General features: G+C 34.7%; 3 protein-coding genes across 6 annotated transcripts; all 3 read left to right on the top strand.

Annotated features, from left to right (window-relative positions):
- The first annotated feature begins 1,353 nt into the window (after positions 1-1,353).
- On the top strand, positions 1,354-4,278 carry LOC114755876 (armadillo repeat-containing protein 7). Of its 2 annotated transcripts, none has more exons than XM_028944772.1 (7): positions 1,354-1,490; positions 2,071-2,160; positions 2,361-2,397; positions 3,287-3,360; positions 3,466-3,559; positions 3,650-3,732; positions 4,044-4,278. In XM_028944772.1, exons 2-7 carry the CDS (start codon positions 2,089-2,091, stop codon positions 4,221-4,223), a joined length of 540 nt encoding a protein of 179 aa, XP_028800605.1. In that variant the 5' UTR covers positions 1,354-1,490; positions 2,071-2,088; the 3' UTR covers positions 4,224-4,278. The 2 variants fall into 2 exon arrangements, with proteins under 2 accessions (XP_028800605.1, XP_028800604.1); XM_028944771.1 differs by having other exon boundaries at positions 1,418-1,497.
- Positions 4,279-6,541: 2,263 nt separating this feature from the next.
- On the top strand, positions 6,542-11,029 carry LOC114755873 (isocitrate dehydrogenase [NADP]-like). Of its 2 annotated transcripts, none has more exons than XM_028944766.1 (15): positions 6,542-6,705; positions 7,769-7,812; positions 7,901-8,010; positions 8,275-8,312; positions 8,529-8,606; positions 8,763-8,816; positions 8,887-8,988; positions 9,105-9,196; positions 9,295-9,398; positions 9,536-9,604; positions 9,681-9,796; positions 9,978-10,012; positions 10,332-10,474; positions 10,549-10,671; positions 10,761-11,029. In XM_028944766.1, exons 1-15 carry the CDS (start codon positions 6,657-6,659, stop codon positions 10,840-10,842), a joined length of 1,239 nt encoding a protein of 412 aa, XP_028800599.1. In that variant the 5' UTR covers positions 6,542-6,656; the 3' UTR covers positions 10,843-11,029. The 2 variants fall into 2 exon arrangements, with proteins under 2 accessions (XP_028800599.1, XP_028800600.1); XM_028944767.1 differs by lacking the exon at positions 6,542-6,705 and adding an exon at positions 7,454-7,601.
- A 1,777-nt stretch (positions 11,030-12,806) lies between these two features.
- Positions 12,807-23,782, top strand: LOC114755872 (uncharacterized aarF domain-containing protein kinase 1). 2 transcript variants are annotated; one of them, XR_003741364.1, is made up of 17 exons: positions 12,807-13,804; positions 13,897-13,980; positions 14,307-14,447; positions 14,560-14,630; positions 16,173-16,266; positions 17,954-18,031; positions 18,508-18,574; positions 19,176-19,261; positions 19,336-19,386; positions 19,500-19,547; positions 19,784-19,904; positions 20,018-20,198; positions 21,336-21,473; positions 21,556-21,668; positions 22,336-22,413; positions 22,491-22,948; positions 23,197-23,782. XR_003741364.1 is itself a non-coding variant. In XM_028944765.1 (16 exons), exons 1-16 carry the CDS (start codon positions 13,622-13,624, stop codon positions 22,586-22,588), a joined length of 1,632 nt encoding a protein of 543 aa, XP_028800598.1. In that variant the 5' UTR covers positions 12,807-13,621; the 3' UTR covers positions 22,589-23,782. The 2 variants fall into 2 exon arrangements, 1 of the variants encoding a protein (XP_028800598.1); XM_028944765.1 differs by having other exon boundaries at positions 22,491-23,782.
- The last annotated feature ends 789 nt before the right edge of the window (positions 23,783-24,571 follow it).

Raw genomic sequence — 24,571 nt, 5'->3', positions numbered from 1 at the left:
CTTTTATCCTATAACAAGGTGCGATGCACAGACAATTTCTAGTTATAGCTCTGATCTTCAATATAAGAGCAAAATAATTGATTCATAAATATTAAAAAAATTAGTTAAGTTAGTTAGAACTTCCTAAAATATTCTTTTTATTTATATATATTGGAATTATCTCTCTGGAAAATTCCTTATAATCAATAAAGATTTTTAAAAAAAATTATAAGTTTGGAAGATAAAGGCCAATTGGGTTCAATTGTAGACTCCTTTGGAAATGCAATGTGATGCAATGCAATAATGATTATCATTAACATGTTTGGTTTATTATTTACAAGGTGTGTAGAAATTATTTTTCATATTTAATTAGAATTATACGAGGTCTAAGATGCCCCTCAAAATCCCAATCATCTTCCTCAACTAGAACACCAATGGTAATGCAAAACCAACTAAGAATCAGCATGTTTGAAAGAAAAAATCATTAGTATTCTCAAAAGGCTTAAAGTGAATTGAGAATTTATATTTAGAATCAAATTTAATTCCTAACTTGTTTTTATATTTAGGACGTGAGGTAGTAATTTCAAGCCAATTTTTTGTCCATAAAATTTTTTACTGATTCCAACCTTCAAATAGTACGCCTGTGTAAATAGCATTCCTGTGGCCCAACTGATCTTAATCTGAATTGATTGATTGAGATTTGATTTGGCTTTTAAAAATCATTAGTATTCTCAAAATTGAAACATGCGATTTTATTAAAAGCTCGCAAGTTTGTGACTTTTTACTGGATAAGTGACATATGAGTGATTGTTATAATATTTAGATGGTATATTTCTAAAATTACATGTGTGCGTGTGTCTACACACACACACACACTCATGAATACCTAAATATATGTAAAGTCATTTCAATATATTTTTGAAACAATTGATAGTAAATTATATGATTTTATGAATCTAAATTATACCACTAAAAGAAATCATATACCTTGCCTTGGTTATTTTGCTAATTGCTTTAGAAGTAAAACATAAAGCAATACTGGTAAATAGGGCACCTTTTGCTGTTAAATATTATTAGATATTGTGAATATCATAATCTGAATCAGATACATAAAACCAATTTCAAGTATGAACTAAAGTAGTTACATTTGTATATAAAGAATAATATAATAAAAAAATAATATAGTAACATTTTTTGAGTCGGAATATTGACATGGAAACAAGAAAATGGGCGGGCCCGTTTGGCCGTTTGGCAGCGAAGAGGAATGGAATGAACAAAAAGAATTCAATTTTCTATACCCAAAAAAACAAAAAACAAATAAGAAGCGAATCTCCCGAAAGAAAATTCATTTCTCACCGGTCACGGCCACGGAGATAAAGCCTCCGCCTCTTGCCGGCCAAACTCGTTGTGGCTCAGCTTCTTCCACTTCCCTCTTCACTCCTGCAGGTACTAGCTCCAAGGACAACAAGTACCCACTACTCCGCATTTCAGCACATCGTGAATTCCTGTGTGTAACAGGTCGGTCTCCGTATCTCCCTCTCCCTCTCTCTCGCTTTGCATTTCATGATCTCTCATTCTCATAGTTAACATGAAAATAATACTTTCATCCATAGGAAGAAGAATTGTTTGATTTTTTCTCTCGAATGATGGAATGTCAGTTCCTTGCTTTTAGAGCTTAAAAAAAAATTCGAGATATGTTTCATGTTCTCCTTCGATTGAATGGGTATTATGGTTTTCATTTCTATCATCCCCTTAGAATCTTCTGTTGAATAACTGGGAAATCATGCATCAAAACCATGAACGGAGCTTCTTAAACCCGTAGTAGGAAAATTCTTGATCTCATGTTAACGCTGTTTCAATTTTCGGTACTCGAGCTATGACTGCTGATGCTTGAGACTATTTTTCATTTAATTGAGAAGAAATATGGCTTTTCAATTGGAAAAAAATGCGCTTACTTTCTCGTATATATTTATATCCTTCTTGGTGTCACAAGTTGTGAAGAAGAGCAAGCTTGTTTAACTTTCTTCTATTGTGTATAAGGTTTTTTCTGCATGTTTTCGCCATGTAAAATGAGATTCCATTGTTTTTTAGACTAGAAGAAAAGCGAACATGTTCACCAATGACCAGAGGCAAGAAGAGCGAACTGGAAGATATGGAACCCCAAGACTGCAATACCTTCAGGCACTTGTTCTTTCTTTTCAGTTAATCACAAAACATTTATTCAATACACTGTGACTTTGTGCGTGTCTGTGTGAAATTGAATCATTGACTCCTTGACTTCTTAGTCATATGCTTTATGTCCTATCTCCTTCCGGAATGACGAACTATTTAAATTGATTGCTCTGATGTTTGGAACCTGAAAGGAGTAAACTTTGTTTCAGGAATTGGTGACTCAGTTTCAGAGCGCAACTGAAGATGGTACGGAGTACCCTGCTATTTTATGTTGTTTAAATTTTGTTGTCTTCTTGAATTCATTAAGATTGAATCCAGGATATCTCTTGACCAGACATATATTTGCAATTTTGAGCTTCTCATGCTCAGAATGTTTTATGCCCATGAAAGTAACACTTCCAGTCTATTCTCCTATATATTTTGGCACTGGGTTGGAATGAAATGCCCTGTTGATGGTTTGACGTGATTGGGAGTGAAACTATTGTCTTTACGCCACAACAAAGACATAGGAAATAATGCAGAAAGATAGAAAATTTCTCGTAACCATTTGATGCACTAGATATCTCTGAAAGCTACTCCATAATTAATTCTCTCAAATCAAGTCCCATTAACCCCCCCCTTTCTGTGCTTCATGTGTCCATGGCTCGCTTTCCATGTTAGCTACACAACCTCCTTGATATCTTTCCCTCTGACCTATGCCTAAGTCATCTAGAATATACAGGCGTGGTGAACTTGATGAGAGTGTGCTCTTGTCCTCTTCCTAGTAATTTTTTTTGTTCTTATCTCTTGTATGGTTCCTTAAATCCATTTGAAATGTTGTCAATACGTGATGAAAAGATTATGTTTAAAATGTTATTGTTACGAATTTACTTCTTGCTTTTAAATAGTTGTACTGTTAATATGTCATGTTAAACTAAGCAGGTCCAACAAGGCCTAATGTGTAATAAAAATTCATTTGATTCTAATCCTAAAATTGATGTATAGAGCCACTACTGAGATATTGGGGAGAGAAATTCTCTCTTCCTCTGTTATCGGAATGGATAAATGCTTCTAAGTGTTTGTAAATTGTAGTGCTTTGCTTAATGAGATTCATGACACACTACTCCCAGCATATCAATGTTTCTTGTATTTGCAGAGACAAAAGAGAAAATCGTGGCAAATTTGGCGAACTTTGCCTATGATCCTTACAATTATAATTTCTTGCGTCAGGTTTGGCCCAACCCTTTTCTTGCTGGAAATATCCATGTTATGAATTACACCACGATCGCTCACCATTGGCTTTGTAACATTTTTTTAATGGTGATGTATAAGCAGCTCAATGTTTTGGAACTTTTTCTGGACTGCTTAACAGAACCCAATGAGAAGCTTGTGGAATTTGGAATTGGAGGGATATGCAATGCTTGTGCAGGTAAGTGCAGTTTCACACTTTGTGATGTCAGCATCTATACCTGATAATTGGTATATGTAGTTGACTAAATGTAGTGGAAATTTTTTGCAGATCCGACCAATTCTAATATTGTTACTCAGTGTGGTGGCATTCCTCTTGTCATTCAATGTTTATCAAGCCCAGTTAGGAACACTGTAAGGGTGATAACTTAGTTGTTAACCATGTTTCAATATCTTTGCTTATGGTTATAATCTATTCACCTTGTAGAGAAGATGAAATAATAAACTAGGTTTGGTCAGGTTGCTTAATTTCTTCTTTTTATGGGAACTCAGCCACCAAAGTCTCGCCACTTTATTATTAGTTTTTTTTCATTCTTAAAATTTCATGTGGGAACTACTAGTAATTTCTTCGGTGGTGCTGAAAAATCACAAGTTAATTTACTTTTATACAAGTTCCATGTATTACTTGTGATAGTTAACCCAAAGTACTTACGACATGATACCAGGTGAATTATGCACTTGGAGCTCTTTACTATCTATGTAACGGATCTAACAAGGAAGAGGTTTTAAAGCCAGAAGTAGTCGATGTTATCAAGAGATATGCAGATGCTGAAACGGTTAGTGTGAGCTTTAGTAATCTAGCTAAAGCTTTTTTGGACAAACATGGATCTGTGAACTTGCACTAGCTTGGTGCTTATAATACTAATCTAATTTGGAAAAATGAGCCACTTTACTCTTTTTTTATTTATTTTTTATTTTTTTTAACATCCTTCACTTAGTGTAGTGGAAGGAACTTACGGAGGGTTGAAAACGCAACCTTATGCTTAAGTAAAACTCAAGGAGGTGCTTAGTTCTGGTTGGGCCAAACAGTCCCTACAAATGACCCACTTTACTTACAGCGTGAGGATAGCATACTTTATTTTAACTTTTATATTTTATATTCATATTGATAAGATGGGTTTGTGGTTACACACATGAATATAAAAGGAAAAGATAGGATTTCTAATGATTGTATATGATGAAAAGTGAGTGCATTGTACATGGAAAAGAAAATAGATTGATGAAGGGACCAATGAAATATGGTTTTTAGCCCTTAAAAGAGGTAGATGAAAGCCATGAAGAATCATTACTAAGCTCCTACCTGCAAACAAGATTTTATACTGAAGATTGGAGGTAATCATTACTCTATTGTTATGCCTCTAATTGCTATTGTTTTTAGAATATGCTCGTGCTCAAATGTCATTTTCCTAGTTCTGTGAATCAAAGCAGGTCATCTGGTTTGATTGGTTAAACTAAGAACGGATATTATGTTCAATTTGTAATTAAGCAGGAATTGGGAGGAAGACATTTTAGGTTCATGCAATGCTTCAATGTAGTATCTTCTCGTGTATATACTAATTCTTGATAATATATATGATTCAGAAGACACTATCTCTAGTCATTAATTAGTTTAATTGAGGGTTAGATTTTGATATCAAATATAAGATGTTAATTCACTTTGATTCCTAAATTTATAATTTTTTTTTCAAAATATTCTTATTGATTATAAGGGTTTTCATTTAGGACAGTTCACATGTATATAATGAAAGAACATAATTTAAGAAAGTTAATATAACTATAAATAACTAAGTTAACCAATTTTTTATATTTTTTAAATTTAAACTTGATTAATTTTTTTAATATTAGGTGCATGTAAGAAATATGTTAAAAAGAAAAAAAGAAAAAGTATGCTTGCGTGCTCCTAGTAAAATATTAAATTTTAAAAAAAGTAAAAATTAGTAAAATTTTGTTGGAATATTTTGGACTATAATGATAAAAAATGGGTTATTCTACTCTCTGAAATACAAATCAACATGTTCAAATTTCAATATTATAAAAAAAACAATTTAAATCAGAATAATGATATTTTGCTTGTACATAATTTTATAAGAGTAGCTGACATAGTCTTGTTTCTTATTACAATTGAAATCACTTATAAGTACGTTTTATATAAATTGAGACAAAAAAAATTTTATATATTTACCTCATATTTTATAAATTACGATTGAAAAATTATTTATAAGTTATTCCAAATGGATTCATGAACTCTTGTCCCTTTTAATAAGCTTTTGGTATGTACTTTTCAAGGTCCTAGTGGACAATTAAAACACGACCTTCCATATTGGGAAAATAATATCTGAAGATCATGTGATATTTCTCGCCAATAACTTATTTTTCTTTAAAAATTTTAAAAATCGGTGTCATTAAATTTGATAAAAAATTAAAATTATTACAATATCTTCAAATATCATTTTGCCTTTCATATTGTATCAGTCTTATGACAATGGATGCCATTGCTGCTTGAACCTTCCAATTTTGCAGCACTCACGCCAATTTTGACCATCTTATATTTTTAATATTAATATGAGGGGGGTTTTATTTTGGTTTGCGTAAAAGCACTAAAAGCCAAACCCCCAAATCCTTTAGGTATTATTTGATACGAGAAAAATAAAAAAACACAGGAGGGAAAATTTTAATGAGCTCTAAAAAAATTGGAGAATTTGGGTTTTGAAATTTTAATAAAGAGAAAAAATAAATAAAGGAACAATAAAAATTAGTTAAAAGTTTTTAAACTTTTTTAATTTTTTAAATCAAACTCATTAAAATTTTTTCTCCTTTCTCCTCCTCTCATTTGTTCCCATACCAAATAGACTGTAAGAGAGCACAACTTATTTTTAACGTGAGTAATTAATTTTTATATGCGTAAATATATTTTTTTTTAATACAACATACTTTTTTCCTTATTTGCGCACAACTAAAAAGAGAGTTGCGTCTGCATCCGAATAAATAAATTTTATATACCTTTTTTAAAAAATTTTTGATATTGATATTTATATTTTTTGATGTGGGTACTGACGGGGCAAGCGTGTAATTCGATGAGATTAAAAGGGCATTCATGACGTTTCAGCTCGTGATGCGCCTGCACGTAGTCGAATGTTCCCCGGCAGAGAAGTATTTCAGTTGCGTCCTACTTTTCGGCACCTTGTTCATCCGTTTCTTCTCACTTCTCAGCTACTTCTACTTCCGCATCTTCTTCTCTGTGCCTTCCCACCGATTCAACTCTCAGAGAAGCTCAGAAAATGGGATTCGAGAAGATCAAGGTCGCCAATCCTATCGTCGAAATGGACGGTGAGTATGGAGCTTGAACACGACGCTTCTCCTTCGTTCTCTTGGCAATCCGTTTGCTTCCACTCCGACTCTGTAGAATTTTTGAACATCTGTTGCTTCATCTGAATTTCTCTCACTTAGATACTTCTCTCTGTGCTTGGTATTTTGTGGACCAACCTGTCTGTTTATGTCGGATCATTTTCATGCTTTTAGTATATTATGGGCCATGGCTACCGATTCTCTAGGTTCATTTTTTTTGTGTGTACTTTTTATATATTCTTGTTCTACGGAACATATTAACTTATTACTGCTTACAACTATGTCATTCATTGACAGGCTTATCCGTTCACATTTGTAAATTCAGTGTTGGATTGGGTTAAATTATCGTGAAATGTTGCTCGGGATGAGTTTGATCTAGTATTTTTTCTTTTATTTTGTAGATCGAATATGTACTTTACATAGTGCGAAATCGTCAGTGCCTACTGTGAATTGTGGAGATTGAAATTTAATTATTATATGACATAACGACTACTGTACGAACTACTGTTTTATCACTTCTATGACATTGGGTGTGATATTTCTGGAAATCCGTCTTCTATTTTTATGGGAAAACTATAATATGACAAAAGATTTTAAAAAGGGCCCCTAATATCATCGAGTATAGATGTGTGCTCCAATGCCCATTATACATCCCCGTTGCCCCTTTTTCCGGGAAAAAAGGTGGTTCTAGAGAAGTGGACATTCTAATGGAGGCTCTTTTGAATGGAAGATGAGTTTTGGCAATGTGTCATTCATAGAACTCGCAACTTAGGAGCCTAGCTTAATGAGACGCCAAGATGCTTCTTGCCCTCAGATTGAAAAACATACTTATAATTGTTGGTTTTCCTGGTGCAAAAGACTTCATATATAAGCATCCAGTAAGAATTAGCCGTGGAAGGTTTTATGTTATATTTATGTACCAAAATCACAGGATACTGAAAATCTTGGTTTAAATTACTATCATTGCCTCAACCATAGTGGATATGCTTACTTGTCTGAACAGACTTCACCTTCCTTCATGACATGTTTTCTAACTGCTTTTCAGGTGATGAAATGACCCGAGTTATTTGGAAGTCAATCAAGGACAAGGTAATTTCTCATCAACTTTGTTCTTGCATCATTAGAAAACATTTTTTCATTTAAAATGCTGATGTACAAATTTAATCCTTTTTTATAGCTTATTCTCCCCTTTCTCGAGCTGGACATTAAGTATTTTGACCTAGGCCTACCTCATCGTGATGCTACTGATGATAAAGTGACGGCTGAAAGTGCAGAAGCAACTCTGAAGTATGTTCATACTTCTTACCCTATTGCTTACTTGGAATAGTTTTTTTTTTTTCCGCCAGATTTTCGGATTGTGTGATTAAAAAATTAAGAGTTGTAAGTACCATCTTTATTTCTTTGTCTTCTCTTGCCTCCCCCCTCTCTATACCTATATATGGTTTAATTATCATTTTTTTTGGCAGACTTCAATTTGAATTTGGTGAAGCTTAATGATTATTCTGACAATGTTCCTATACTTGTTTCTGTAATCGTTGCCCTGTTGTATAGGTATAATGTGGCAATTAAGTGTGCAACTATAACTCCAGGTATGGTGGTTGGGTCTTATAAGAGGTGTTACATTCATATGACTCTTTGTACTTGCATTTACATTAAACAAGAAATAGAAAATATCCTCCTGGGTTTGGGGTAAATCATATTGCTTGGCACATGTTTGATAACTATATTGCTAGAGTTGGTGCATGTTATGACTTGTTAGATAGTAGATGTTGGAAGAACTTATCTTTTGGTACCATGATTTACAGATGAAGCTCGTGTGAAGGAGTTTGGTCTGAAGCAAATGTGGAAGAGTCCTAATGGGACAATTAGGAACATCTTAAATGGTAACGCCATAACTGAGCTTCTTTTCATGAATTATTTCCGGTCAAATGTTGCATGATTGATTAGCTTGTCTTCTTTGTGCATTGGTTTGATAAGTGATAGATGGGTTAAAACATATGCTAGTTTATTACTAATTCTATCTTTGAAAAATCTTTCAGGAACTGTCTTCAGAGAGCCAATCCTTTGCAAAAATATCCCTCGCCTTGTTCCAAGTACTTATGTTGTTTATGTGTTGTATTTAATCATTTCTTTAATGTAGTCTAACTGTTTAAACTTTGGAAGGTTGGACAAAGCCAATCTGTATTGGAAGGCATGCTTTTGGTGACCAATATCGGGCCACTGACACAGTAATTAAAGGGGCTGGAAAACTGAAGCTGGTTTTTGGTATAATTTCTTCATAATTTGAGATAGTTTGTGAATATCTATTACCATTACTTAAGACTTTTCTGTTTTATCATTTATCAATTCATGCATGTTATGGTTTGCTATTATTCTTGCAGTACCAGAAGGGAAAGATCAGCCGACTGAATATGAAGTTTTCAACTTCACTGGTGAAGGAGGTGTTTCATTGGCGATGTATAACACTGATGAGGTTGATTCTGTGTTTTCCATTATTGGTTTGATAGGGGAGAGTTATTAAATTTCTGTTGCTTAATGGTCCTGTATCTTTCATATTTGCATGGCACGCAGTCCATCCGTGCTTTTGCAGAGGCTTCAATGTCAACTGCTTACCAGAAAAAGTGGCCTCTATATCTTAGCACAAAGAATACGATTCTGAAGAAGTATGATGGAAGGTATGTGCATAATTATTAGTTTGTTATTTATTTATTTTCACTATTCTGGCAACAACTTTCTCCTGTTTCTTCTGTTCAAGACATTTTTTGGTTTCTTGTTACTTTGTTATATTCAATTATGTTCTTTTATTTTGAAGATTCAAGGACATTTTTCAAGAAGTTTATGAGGCCAGCTGGAAATCAAAGTTTGAGGCTGCTGGTATATGGTATGTGAAGCCGTACTTGACTTCGAACTTTTTTGGTGCATTCTATGCTGTTAACTTTAAACTAATGGATGGGAAGGTATGAGCATCGGCTCATTGATGATATGGTGGCTTATGCTCTCAAGAGTGAAGGAGGATATGTATGGGCTTGCAAAAACTATGATGGAGACGTTCAGAGTGATTTCTTAGCTCAAGGTTTCTTTGCTAAATTCTTTTATTATTATCATTATTATTATTTATTCCACCTTGTGGGACAAGGCTTGTTATTGCTGTTGTTGTATCATTGTTAGCATTTGCTGCTACTTTAGATGCTTAATGATTCTCTTCTTTTATCACTAATGCCTAATGCCTTTTTTTTTCCCCTTCCCATTTTAAGGTTTTGGTTCATTGGGTTTGATGACGTCTGTACTGGTAAGTTCTTGTACATATCGTCATGTCCAGTCTTATTTTCATCTTCTATTGCTTAAACACAGAAAATCCGTTTTGCTTTCGCCGTAGTGGTACCTTAAGATTAAGAGTAGAATCAACCATTTTATCTTAAATTATATTCTTGATGATTTGATAATTAAAAGAAGCAGCCTTCTTATTGTAATCATGTCAACTTTCACACTTTAGTGAAGTCCAGTGTGGAAATTCTATATTCACTTCGCACTCAAGTTCATGACATTGTTTATCTAATAGATCTTGGAAACTGCCTCTTGATGCTAACTGAATTAGTGGTTGGATTTAGGTGTGCCCTGATGGCAAGACTATAGAAGCCGAAGCAGCCCACGGAACAGTTACTCGACATTTTAGGGTTCATCAGAAAGGTGGGGAAACCAGCACAAATAGCATAGCATCCATCTTTGCTTGGACAAGAGGGCTAGCCCACAGGTACCTAGTAGTGCAATTTGCAGGTTGTGAATATTTTCACACTTTGAAACTGAAGTACATCTCTTTGTTGACAGGGCAAAGTTGGATAATAATACCAGGCTGTTGGACTTCACTGAAAAACTGGAGGCAGCTTGCGTTGGAGCAGTAGAATCAGGGAAGATGACCAAGGATTTGGCCCTAATCATTTATGGATCCAAGTGAGTTACTTGTTTGTGCACATTTGCGTTTAGGCTGAAATTATTAACAACGATGTGCTTATTGACTCGATATATTTTTATGCGAGTAGGGTTTCAAGGGAGCGATATCTGAACACACAGGAATTCATTGATGCTGTAGCAAGCGGGCTGAAAGCAAGACTTTGCGCTTAGGCTTCATATTGATTCATTTCATGTATGATCACAGAAAACAGATTATATGGGCTCTTACTTTGGAATGGGCCGATTTATGGGACCCGGAAGGGGAAGACAATGATTTGCACCATATTCATCATTTCTTGTCTTCGCATTTTTCGATCGAACTCTATCTTTTCAGCAAGTTATTGTTTATTAAAATGCATCAAGGCGAACAATATCCATATCAGTTGTAAAACTACGAGAAATAAAGAGACTAGAGAGTAGAAAAGAAAGCAAGAGATAGAGAAGACAGTGGTCTTTTTCTCATTCACTTTGTTTCATGATACAAATGCCTTATGCATGTCTTTTATTTATAGGCTTCCAAGCATTGAAGTCCTATACTAAGGTTACAAAAGAATAAAGAATATCATAATGGCATTAATAATGAGAAACTCTTAAGTCATTCATTAGGAGGTTATGTAGTTATGACACTTGAAGGTAAGAAAGCATATGAGAATTCTGAGGGTTAAGGGTTATAAACGTACACTCATGCAATACTTGTAATATTTATGACTTTTTTTTACGTCAAACTGTTTTTAAAAGTGTTGCAAACATAGTTATCATATTGCGATACATGGGATTTATTTATTGATTATGAGTGTTAAAATAAGATCTCTTAGATAATGCAAAGTAGCATAAAATGTTTATACACAAATTATAAATTTATGACATTTTTTTACTCCTTAGAGAAAAATGGCTGGATGGTATAATACACAATATTCAGTTTGTTGATATAAGTCAAACAGAAGTTATTGTTACTTTGTTTTTTTGTTTTAGTCAAATCTATTCTCAAATTACATGAGAACTTTTTAGATAGTTTTCTGCGTCTCTTCCTTGCAAACATCATAGGCGATTGATCTAACTTTAAACTGAAAAAAACTACATCCAGCTATATTCTAAAGTAAGAAGCATACATCTCATTCTAAGTAGTGATTGGTATAAAATGAGAATTTATAACTTACATAAGTGTATGGAAAGGAGGAATCATGAAAATCATATCACAAGTGAATGTCTGACAATCCATTGACTCTTGTTGCGTAATTAGGCCTAAATCACATGATAACTGAGTGTGAAACTAGAATATGGCAAAAGATTTTCAAAAGAGCCACTGATATTCAATCATTGTTCTTCCATCTTAGGTCCTCCTTACCATCAGATGAATGTCTGACAATCCATTGACTCTTGTTGCGAATTTAATTAGGCCTAAATCACATGATAACTGAGTGTGAAACTAGAATATGGCAAAAGATTTTCAAAAGAGCCACTAATATCATTTAACTATATATTTATATTCAATGCTCATTGTTCTTCCACGTTTCTCCCTTTTAGAAAGGGCTTAGGTCCTCCTTACCATCAGATCCAAAAAGAATCCTCCTATATGGTTGGTTTTCCTAGTGCAAAAAATTTCATATATAATTATTCGGGTAAAGTATATATTTTGGTACTTCAATTTTATAGGGAGTTTCATTTTGGTTTAATTTAAAAAAAATATGTTTTTAGTCATTTAATCCTAAAATTGTTATGCTTGAATGATGATTTTTTGTTGTAACAACCATAGTTATTTTGAAAATTAAACTTATTATCATTTGAAAAAGTTTTACTAATATTTAAAATTTCAATTTCATCATTTTTTGGTAATAATTTTAGGATTAAAAAAAATTAAAAATACACTTTTTAAAGTTAAGAGATTAAATTAAAACCTTATACTATCTCTGGTCCTATTTATAAGACTTTGTTTATAGACTACAAATGAGATCTTATAATTAAAACCTGAAGTAATATAATATTATATGACTAAATGTATACTTTAATCTAATTATTCAGCAAGAATTGGCCTTACCTTGGATCGGAAGGGCATACGCTATGTATTTTTTTCCCCAAAGCAATGCAATTTATTTAATAAAACATGAAAAGACCCATTTTAAAGATTTGGGCCGAGCCTTAACTACAAGATAGAACATTTATTACAATGCTGTGCCTATTGGCAGAGACCCGAACCTGCAATACACATGAGAATGAAAGGAAACAAACAAGGCAATAAGAAGCCATGTAACCCCAAAAAACAAAAAAAGAAGCCATGCACGAGTGTTGTTCAAAGAACGAAAACTCTGCAACAAGGCGCAAGTCGTTTTCATGGCAGCGAAAAGTGAAAACCAGTGAAACTCAAACAAACTTGCAAACGAAAATAAAAGCCAGCATAAAACCTACTGAGTGGAATAGCAACATCCGTTGCAGGTGGCACTACCCATTTCAGGGATGATGTTGTTGCAGAAGCTTCCGGCAAGAAACCATTCCTTATATATAGTCAAACAACTGAACCACAAGAATAACGAAAACTAAAAACTCAGGTTGGATTTTTCAACCATGAATCCCTCTTGTAAGTCGGTGCTGCGAAACTGAAGCGAACAAATAAGCACCCAGGTGGAGAACTGTTCCTCTTTTAGCGAAACCCGTCCATCTGAAGAAGCGAGAGCGCAAAAATCTGACGAAATCGGTTGAAGGAAGAAGAAGTTGTATGCTAGATGATCAAGTTGGCGGAATCAGCGCGCGCGCGCGCACAGAGCAGCTCTCCTATTTAGTTGTGATAAAATTGTCTTTTAGTTAAAAAGGGAAAAAAAAAAAAATTGGCGATAGGCGGACCGAGCGCTGCTCCTTGCACTCCTACTTCGTCGCTTTCATTTTGCCGTATACTTGGGGGGCTGCTTTTGACTTCCGGCGAACATAAAAAAATTTGTCCCAAGAAACTTCCAATTAGATGAAGGCAAAATCTTTCAAGTTTCCCGCCAAAGCCAGGTCCGCCGCGTTTCTTGCCGCCGTCGCTGCCATTTCCCTGCCGGCCACTAACTACGTTCTCAATCTCCCCTCCTCCGATTCTTTCCCCGACAAAATCAGCACAGTGATCCATGGCATCTTACGCTCCTCTCGCGCCATCACCACTGTCCGATTCTTTGTCTTTGGTGTTTTATTTTGTGATAGCTTCTCCTACTTTACGGCCTCACTTGTTTTTTCCGATGCCAATCTGAATTTCAGGTTGCTTGCACCGTTGCTGACTACAAGTACTCTTTGCGTGGGCTTCAAAAGGACTCCAATGAGTATCGTCACGAAATGTCCGAGGTTGGTGCTGTTTACATTCTTAACAATTCATAGTGGCAAGAAATGTTGCGATTTTGTTGTGCCTGCTCCCTCTTTCGCTGTTGCGGGACTTATAACTTTATAATAAGCATAGGAGGCTCGTCCCCTGATAGGCTGACCTTTTGGGTTGGTTCTACTTCGAGGTTCTTTACAGAAGATCACAAAAAAAAGGGGAGAGAAAAAAGCCGAACATCTTTGAACATCATTTGGTATTGGTATTTTATCGGGAGTGTTAAAGGTTTTTAATCCTCGTTGACTGATCAGACTACAGTTCATTCCAGCTGAGAGTGTGATCTTTTGATTTCTAGGTTCATCTACGCTCAGCCAAGAGGATTTTGAAGTTGTGCGAAGCCAATAAAGGATTTTATGTGAAAGCTGGACAATTTGTTGCTGCCCAGGGTGTGATTCCCAAAGAATACTCGTCAACTTTGTCTGCATTACAGGATCAGGTTCAATTAAATACATTTCTTTAGAGTCCAAAGCTTTTTTGTTCATTCGTTTGTTTGCCAGGGACATCTTTGGTGGGTTCTTGTGCTAATGTTTGCATTCTTTAACATCTAGGTTTCTCCTTGTTCTTTCAAAGCTATAAAAGAAGTATTGGTGCATAATCTGGGACCGAATTTGTCTGAGATGTAAGTTATCCTTACTGATTAAGTTTTGATTTTCAAGAGCAGATGCCGATATGTAAGAAGTAGATTAATTTCTTGGGCAACAATTATTTTAATGGATTGGATTGTATTAACATAGGGTTCTGAATGAGTAGTGTTTGAGATTGTTGAAAAGCAAGAAAGAGTCTGGTGGACTATTATGGGCTATTAATGCTTATTGTATCAATGATAGAAGAGAAGCATACAAGCATTTAGGCAAGGAAATTTTAGATTACATGCCTTCAAGAATTCAAATTTTCAATCTCAACTCTGATTTTCATTTTAACTCCATATACTGGCATATAAGCTGAGATATATATATATATATATATTTATAAATAAATTAGGTGTCCCACTTCACTTACCGGTTATACTGGATATAATAGCCCTGTTCATAGCTACAGTGCAAAAATGGAATGCCAAAATCAGAAATATCCTTGGACTGTGAAACTGGTAACTTATATTGGTCTTTTGACTGCCAAGGACCACCTTTGAACTAAACTGTATTCTTTTTCATATAGTCTGGAGTTCTGTCCAGCTTGCTAATGGATGCTGTAACATATTTTTAAATGAAAATTATTAATTTATGCAAGTATCACTAACTATCACTGTTAAGGTTCCCTGTTTCAGTGAAATTTAATACTTTAAAAATTAATTAATTAATATACAGCTCTTTTCTTTTTATCACCATTTAAGCCATTGTCTTATAAGGTCTGCACATGTCAAAATACGAAAATATGCCAGCAACATATAAGCAAAATACAATGAGTGTCGTATGGGAAAGTATTAAAAGGAGAATGGAGTATGTGCACTTAGTGGATAACTCATTCTAGAGATATGGACAATATTTGCCTAGTTGATGGTACATGATGCGGCACACCATTATCACCATCAATATCGCTACACAATTGAGAAGCGTCCCTCCTCCTCTACAAGAAATGATAAAATCATAAAATGAAGTAATGAACTATGATTGCTCTGTTATGAGAACTATAGATGGCTAATTGGTCTTCACTGAGTGTGTGATTGGAAGAAGAATTGTTGGTCCTCTTGGAATACTAATTACTTCTAAATTAAAATTTCTGTTTGTGTGGTCTGGTTGTTGGTCCTTAGGCCAGCTTATTAAGAGGTGCTCTGGGGCTTTGTTTCCATATTGAATAAGGACTACTTTAATTGCATTTTTTCCTCATAAGATTTGGGTTATATGGGCCATCTATATACATATATATCGTTTAGTTTTGCTCTTGTGATTTCAATCTAATGGAAATTTGAGTGCGAGTAACACTGATGTTTTCAAGGTTGTTTCCGGTTCCTGCGTTTGTTTACAATATTGTCATTACACCAATGGTGTTCTTATAATTCTTAGTATTTCTTACATGGTGTAGGTTAGAATGATTATACAGCTTGGTTTGGCCCAGCCATTTCCATTAGTGACACACCCTAAACAAATCCTTGTTTACTTATTTTCTTTTCCCAATAGTTAATCCAACAAGTTTTTCCCCCTTCTGTATTTATTTGAATTTTCAGGTTTTCGTCAGTTAATGAACAACCAATAGCTGCTGCATCTATTTCTCAAGTTCACCATGCAGTGTTGAAAAGCGGTCATGAAGTGGCAATTAAGGTTTGTCCATGAGTTAATTTTGTGAATAGATCTGATGGCTGTAACTTGGGGAACACTTTTCTGAAATCTTATAGGTTTTCCATGGCCAGGGTGTTGAGTTTGTGTTCTTACATTCTGTATCCATCAGTGGAATGCATTAAAAACATTGTTACAAGATTGTCTGTGCTTATAGTTTACTTTGAAATTGGGCAGTATCTTAAAATTTTCATATTTGTTCAAAAGAGTGAATGTTGGTCAAATGACAGATTTATCTTTTCACATAATTTTCAAATCTCACTTCGCTTCTTTGGGACCTCTTGATAATAACTAAAATTCAGGGACTTTATCTGTTATTAGTTTGCTTTCCTGGGACTTGGTTGTGATTTTCCTATATAGAAGAGAAAAAGGTGAAACTAAGATTGTGCGAGTGTGGGAATCAGTTCCTGTTAAGTATTATTGATGCAATTATTATCTTGGTGGAAGTCTCACAGGATTAAGAGCTATAGCTCTGTAAAAGGAGGAAAACGGGGCACACCAGATTCTTTGCAATTAGAGAGGCACAGACTCTCCTAACCAGCTTGCATATGGCACACCTTTTGCTTTGGCCCCTCACTACTCTATTCTTATAATCTTATATTTCTATCTCCTTAATGCCCATGGGTAACTATAATTCCTCGTTTGCCCTCTCAAGCGTCACCATGGGCCTCTCTTACCTCTAGTTCTTACCTCTTCTAGCACAAGCCAAGCACAGGTCCATCCTTTGCTTCCCTAGGCTTCTTAGATATCTTGGTAATTGAGATCCATTTCCATCAGTGAGGCAACCAGGTTTCTCTGGCCTAATTTTTTTTTTTTTTTGGGGGGGGGGTGTTCCAATTAATGTCCGACGACTCATTTACCCAAAGGTGTATATAATTATTTTGGAAAATAAGTATAATTATAAATAAAACAATAGAAAAATATAGAAATCAAGGTAAATAAAATGTATACTCATACTATATAAATGGATTGACATTATACCTATTATGTTTACAATACTTTTTTTTCTTTCCTTTATAAAATCAAATTGAAACCTTTTGCCAAATACCACGTCCTTTACGACTTGTATATGCCTAGTGGCTTAAAGATTGAGCTTGTCCGTCCAACCTTGAGCATAAAGACAAATGATTTCCTGCCTAGATGGCTGTGATTGGTACTCAGTTTTACAGATACCATTTGGATGGTGATGCTTCCTGTAACTATAGCCGTTCTTTTTGAAAATGAAATGAATCATATAAGATTGTTATTTTACTGATCATATTTGGTGGTAATGGCATCATGCCAAAAGAATTAAAGTCATAAAGCATTTTTTTTAATTAAAAAAAAAAGTCAAGTTTTAGTTTTGTTATTTTTACTGAACATGGTGATGGAAGAGCTCTCTCATTTCTTTCTAAATTCAGCTGGATATTCTAATTAAAGAGCTGTAAAGCCATGAGTGCAATAGAAAACAATGTTAATTTATGACAAGCAATGGAAGAAATCTGGTTAAAAACTATACGCTGATAGCTCTGTGGTACTTAATACATTAAAGTAAAGCAGTCTAACTTTTATCTTCTTTAAACTATTTGGTGTGATATTTCTTGGTCTCTGTTACCGTGCTTTGAATTAATGTGGGCTGTGATGGGAGAAAGACTTCTGTAATTGTAAAATCGTTATATTTGATCGAAAACAGGTACAATATCCTGATTTAGAGCAGCAGATGAATTTTGACACAAGAACAATGTCTTTCCTATCCAAAACCATCGCACAGGTATGTCCTGTCTCCTAATTTACAGTTATTTGACACAAAACATTGTAGACATGATGCTTTCTTTACTTATTCCTGAGACATTTATGAACATATAAAACCTTGAAGTGAAACACATTTTTTTGCGTGCTAAGTAACGATGCTGATAACTAAAAGGATGAGAGGACCACCAAAATGAAGTTGGAATTGGAATTAAAGTGAAACGTTTTTTGTTTAAATACAAAAGGCTATTTATGTATCTTCTTCTACTCCAAGAATATGACAAACAATTAGAGACTTTCAACTCTGGTTTCTTCAAAATTCATTGGAGAAAAGAACTAGACATCGGAGAGAGCATACAAAAATGATGGAGTAATGCAATGTTTCATGTCTAATTGTTTGTTGAATCTGCATGTCCTCTCTCTCTCTCAATAATTTATTGCTCCGGTATTGTAGCCATTGTTGTTTGTTTGCTTCAAGGCTGCTCCTTTTGGCCACAGTTTTTTCCTGAATACAGGTTTGAATGGTTGGCATCAGCATTTACGAAGGCCATAGCATTAGAACTGGGTAAGTCAGGACGCCCAGAGCATTCCATTATTGTTTGTTATCTTTAGTTGTCAGTCAGTACATATTAGGTTAACGTCTTGATGTCTTGTAAATTGTTGTTTCAAAGTAGGACAGAACAGATGTAGTTGAGTGTTATCCCTTTAGTTCATATAATTACCTTTGTGGAAATACCATCAACCCTGCTTTAAATAATATCACTTGACGATTAATTGTTTAGGGGATACTTGTGATATGCCCTTCTGGAGCATATCAACGTCTGGGTGTAATTGATTTGATTTCATTTAATATCATTTAAATGAGGGGTCTCTTGTGATTTTGTGGTCATTAAGCCTATCTAATCTATCATGGGGTATCACGCATCATCAATTTTAGCTTCTCTATCTCAGGAAAGGAAGAATTTGTATTAAACCATGGCTATTGGATAAAAGGAAAATTTATATTTCCCTTGAGTAAGAGTACTGTCTATTATGAAGATAACTTTAAAGCTTAATTGTTTCATCAGTTGAATCTTATTTTTAAGCATTGAGCATTGGTTTAACTGTCGAAAACTTTGTTCTATTTATATAGGGTTGAGATACGTTCCCTGATCACTTTTCTGTAGATTTTGTTCAGGAGGCAAGGAATTCTGAGAGAGCTGCCAGTAGCTTCAAAAACAACAAATTCTTCAGGGTTCCACATGTATACTGGGTATGATGATCGTGTTCTCTGCTGCTATTAACTTCCTATCTTACAAGCTTATCATTATATTTATATACATGCAGGAGTTAACAACAAGACAAGTATTGACCATGCAGTTTTGTACGGGACACAAGGTATCTTCTTTCTTGCTTTCACTTATTTCTTCAATAATGCTGTGTTTGCTTCGATGTGCTTCAGATTTCTGAGTATGGCATTATAGTAATGATTCTTTTTTTTTTTTTCCCAGATTGATGACTTAGACTTTCTGAAGCAGGCTGGGCTTGATCCTGAGAAGGTTAATTTGAACAATAATATTAGTGAACTTGACAAATTGTGGTTTCATGTGCTTTATGGTGGATATCTCAGTCTTTGATTGTGGTGGAACGTTGGCAATTGTTTGATGTTGATGACCGCAGCTTCATGTTTCCTTCTAAATATTGACTTTGAAGAATTGTTTATTTTGTACCTCATGTAGTACTGTAAGTGCTATTCCCTTTTTGTAGTCTAATCATGTTAAAATTGTTGTTGTAGGTTGCAAGTGCATTGGTAGAAATATTTGCTGAAATGATATTTGTACATGGTTACATACATGGTGATCCACACCCTGGAAATATCTTAGTTTCCCCTGATGGTTGTAATGGCTTCTCTTTGGGTACGTTCCTTTCGTAGATTTGAGATCAATTTTTCTGTATCTAGATTTACAAACTCCGTAGACTTAAAGAGTTGGACTCTGACCTTATTCCTTGCCTGGGAACTGTGATGCAGTTCTTCTAGATCATGGAATCTATTGGGAATTGGATGAAAAATTTAGGAAAGACTTTTGTCAGTTATGGGAGGCTTTGCTTCTGCAAGACTCAAAGAAAATAATGTGTCTTGGTGAGCGATTTGGCATCGGGAAGTATTCTAAATACCTGCCTATCATTTTCACTGGAAGGAATATTGAAAGGTCTTCATTTTCTCCTCTTTGTTCTTGCATTCAAAGAATTTTAGTTAATTTCACTTTAATGATAGTGATCCTTTTTTGTGGTTTGCTTTTACTGGTGGATTACAATTGTAAATCTCAAGCCACTGATATTGGTATTCATGGTTCTGAATGTATATCTTGCGGCTGTTCTGTTCTTGTGACATATGGTCTTTGTGCTTAGCATATTTGAATGATATATATTGATGGTAGTTAACTCTTATTCCTGAATTAAGTTCTCCAACCCAACTCCGTACGCTTTATTTCTAAAATAAAATTTTACCTGGTAAACATTTGCAGCATGTGCTGTACAATAACAACAACTGGCAATTTCACTTTTTATACAATTCCTCTTATTTTTGAATTACTTCCTTTGTTACATATTTTATATGATTTCCAAAATAATATACATAAAGTTGACGGCTTAAAATTTAGTGCTTTGAATTATACTGCTGCGGAACAACCTCTCTTTTTTTCCCCTCCAAAAAAGAACCTCAAATTGGAGCCCATTTATGATGAATATATGTTACACAGTGCTATGATGTGTAAACTGTTGGTTAGTAGCCTTGGATGCAATTAGTGGGGAAAACAAGTGTTCAGGGTGAAAAATAAAAACATTGCTTTGTGCTATTTATGGGCACTTTGGTTGGAGCAAAATGAATGGATGCAATTTGAAGGAGCAACGCTATCTACATTTTTGTCAGAGGATAAGAATGTTCTTGGCTGGTCTGGTTTCTCTGCAGATCAATCTCTAAAAATTATTTGCAGATCAAGCTAAAAGCCTGAGATTTAGATTTGAAACTAAAATATCTCTTTCTCTCTTGTTTTTATGAAGAGAGATAGGCACACAAGGATCTGTCGACAATATTTCTGTAGAAAAGCCATAGTTGTTTTGCGCCTTTTTTGTGTGCTCATCTTATGCTTTACTTCATTGACTCTACTTGATGGATATGCTGAGACTATAAAACGTGTTGTCACGAGCTTGTTTATTCCTAGTGTCTAATTTTTATGCCTTTGTTGTGAGAGGACATGTTATCCTCTCGTTTTATTTAATATCTCTCCATTCAAATTCTATTATATGGGGAGCAAAAAGATGATGAAACTTTATCTTGTGAGTTGCAGTAAATCTGGTCTTGGCAGTGGAATGTCAACTGAGGAGAAAGAAAATATGAAAAAGGAGTTGAAGTCTCTTTTATTTGAGGACTTGTCTCCGTTCATGGAGTCTCTGCCACCAGAGTTTCTCTCTATTATGCGTGTAGAGTAAGAAACGTTTCACATCTGCCTCATCTGATGCTTACAAATTCTTTACCGATGTGCTTAACTTTTTTCTTGCTTATTTTAGCGGGCTTTTAAGGTCTATCATCAGAAAGTTAGGCGCCTCACGATGGATCAGGTGGCTGGCTTATGCTAAATATGGAATGTACGGTATCTATCAAAAGTTGGATGCTGAATCGGGTAAATGCTTTGAACTAATTTGTGCGTTGATTTTGTCATTTCTGGAGGTTTATATGGAAGCTTGTCTTGATTGTCAACAACACGGGAGGAATTTGAATACATTTATTTCACATTTCAAAGCATCTTGAATACCACAAGAGTCCTTAATATATGAGTTAGTTGGGACTTGGGAGGTTGAATTTGATTCTAATTATAAGATCTCGATTCACTTTGTCTTCTAAATTTAAAACTTTTCTCTCAAAATGTCCCCATTGATCGTAAGGAGTTCCCATCAAAAGGCAGTTCCATTAAAAAGGATAGTTTAAGAAAGTCATTACAAATAACTAAATTAATTTCTTTAATATTCCCAAATGGTCTAAATAGACTATGATTAGTATCACAAAAGAAATTACCATAAAATTCAAGCATGTGGTATTTTATAAATATCTAGATTTGATTATCAAACAGAGGCATTTTTCATCCAAAATATGAAGGTTAAGATAATGACGTACTAAGTTGATTAGCGTACGAGCGAAAGAACAAGAACTCGCCCTTGCAGAAAATTGTCAAATCCTTGCAGCATTTGTTATTAACTTCTGATCTCAAGGAGGAACTTACGTCAATCTCGATCATTTTTTATATAACACTAGGCCTAAGTTTTGCCCCTTCTGTTTTTTCATGCTTCCAGATTTTGCTGCGAAAGCTGTGTTCTTCAGATTGATATCAGAGTTAAAATATTATGAGATCTTAATAAAGCTCATTGTCGGTAAGAATGCTGTTTGCTTGTCAATATAATATTAGTGTCACCTCAAAAATTGAATTGGCTCTTCACTTTTTCTTCAGGGGAGATTGAAGCTAAGTTTGTAGTGCCTCTGCTGCAGAAGATGAAGAGTGCACTAAATTATATGGCAAGATCCATGGTGCCTTTTGGGGCGTCCTAACGCATTGTTGTTTTCTTCTTCTTCTTCTTGTTTTTTTTTTTTTTTTTCGGTTTTTTTGGGTACAATTATTTTCTTCTTTTTATGATACGTCATGGTGCATTGTTAAATAGAATTTCAAATCTTTTTTTTTTTGTGTGTGGGTGTAATATAGTTTCAAATCATAGATTTTGGACATTACGGATCAGGTAAAGTAAAACATAAGTTGGGCCCATGATTGACATCATGATTGGGCCTGGGCTTGGACCCAAAAAGAAATAGGTCAGCCCAACCCTATTTCTCTGAGATGGATTCTTAGCGCCACTTCTCGTGTCATCTTATGACAAGACTGAATGGACTAATCAGCTATGCTAGAAGAATATGGTATAATCTCTTAAACCCCAATTTTACAGCTCAGCTCTTTTCTTATGATTTGATGGGCTGGTTGAATTTTAATTTGGGAATCATGCTGTTAGTGATTTTTGATTGGAATGGAATCTGATATGGGGATTCACTATTTGGAAACTTTGGTGATGGAGGAACCAAAATGTTTTTGATGATCAATTTGAGAAGCCCAGATGTGCGGAACTGATTATAAGGGCTACTTGGAAGAATTTTATTTCTTCTGACAGATTGAATTGTACAGAGCAACAAGCCCTTAAAGCAACAATTAGTTGGAAACCTCCCCCAAGGGAGTGGGTTAAGCTTCATGGTGATGGTGCTGGCTCGAAGAAAGGTAACAAAGCTGCTTGTGGAGGCCTCATTCGAGACTCTAAGGGTGACTGGATAGCTGGCTTTACCCAAGATGTTGGAATATGCTCTGCAGCTGACGATGAAGAATGGGCCTTGTTTAAAGGGATGCAATTGGCTTGGGACTTTGGTTTCAAGAAAATCATCGGCGAAAATTTATTGTCGAATGAGCAGATTGATTGCTGCTCAACGGTCTATCGAAGGATCCGTCAGATGATAAGCTTCCAGTGGGAAGTTACTTTTCAATGTGTTCCAAGAGGAGGTATTGAGTTTGCTGATGAACTCGCCAAAATGGGGTTTCAAGGATCAATGTTATTTGATACTTGTCAGGGGCAACTCCAAGGGATACTGAAGAGGGAGAAACAGGGAATTGGTATTGATACTGTAACCTAGGCGTTTGCCTTCCTTTGTACCCAAAAAAAAAAAGAGAGACTAAATGAACTAATCAAATCAAAATAGATTTGAATTCCCGCCATAAGGGTGTTTATATTTAGTGTCTAACACAATATGTGTAGCCAAAAAAGAAAAAAGGAAACTGAGCCAACTAAAACCACAAGATCCCAACCAAAAATTGACCGCAAGTGAAGTTTTGTTCACTTTTCACGATGTCGGAATTCATTGGTTTGGTTCGCTGAACCAAATAAAATCCCCCTTAATCTTTCTAATATTTAGTCCATACCCATTTCAAATGGGGCGCAAATCTAAATTTTTTTTACTTTCCAAATCTCTTATATTATTTAATATGGGATTAATAATATGTACCACTGGAATTAAAATTAAAAGATACAGAAAATTTTTAAAAATAAATAGCAACGTTTTTATATGGAATAAATACTTTTGAAACCTTTTATTTAATTAATTTTTGAATTTATGGAGGCTAATTTTTTATTCTGAAAAGTGAGTATGAATTTGGTTCTAATGCATTAAAATTTACCCTATTTTTTCCAAAAAAAATTTAGAATGATTCTAGCTCATCCAAAGTCCAAACTGTAGATTTCAACATCAATATGGACTAACTTCATTGTAAACTTAATACTTTAATAGGTTCTGATTTTTGTCAAATTTGATTACTTTGGCCTGGTTTTATTTTCACCGAAAATCGAAATCAAAGCAGACTTGTAACACCACTTTTTGATATGGTATGCTGAAGACATTTGGGGTAAAGGTTCGTCATCATAAAGCGTATGTTTTAAGGCACTTTGTAAAGTGGCTTTTAAATTGGGAATTTAACTATTAACGACTGGCATTGGCAAAACA

This window comes from Neltuma alba, unplaced genomic scaffold (genome assembly GCF_004799145.2).
Source record: "Neltuma alba isolate B1F8T4 unplaced genomic scaffold, ASM479914v2 tig00010344_pilon, whole genome shotgun sequence".
Taxonomy (NCBI): Eukaryota; Viridiplantae; Streptophyta; class Magnoliopsida; order Fabales; family Fabaceae; genus Neltuma; species Neltuma alba.
Note: the sequence above shows the minus strand (reverse complement) of the source record. Positions and strands in the feature narration are given on the sequence as shown.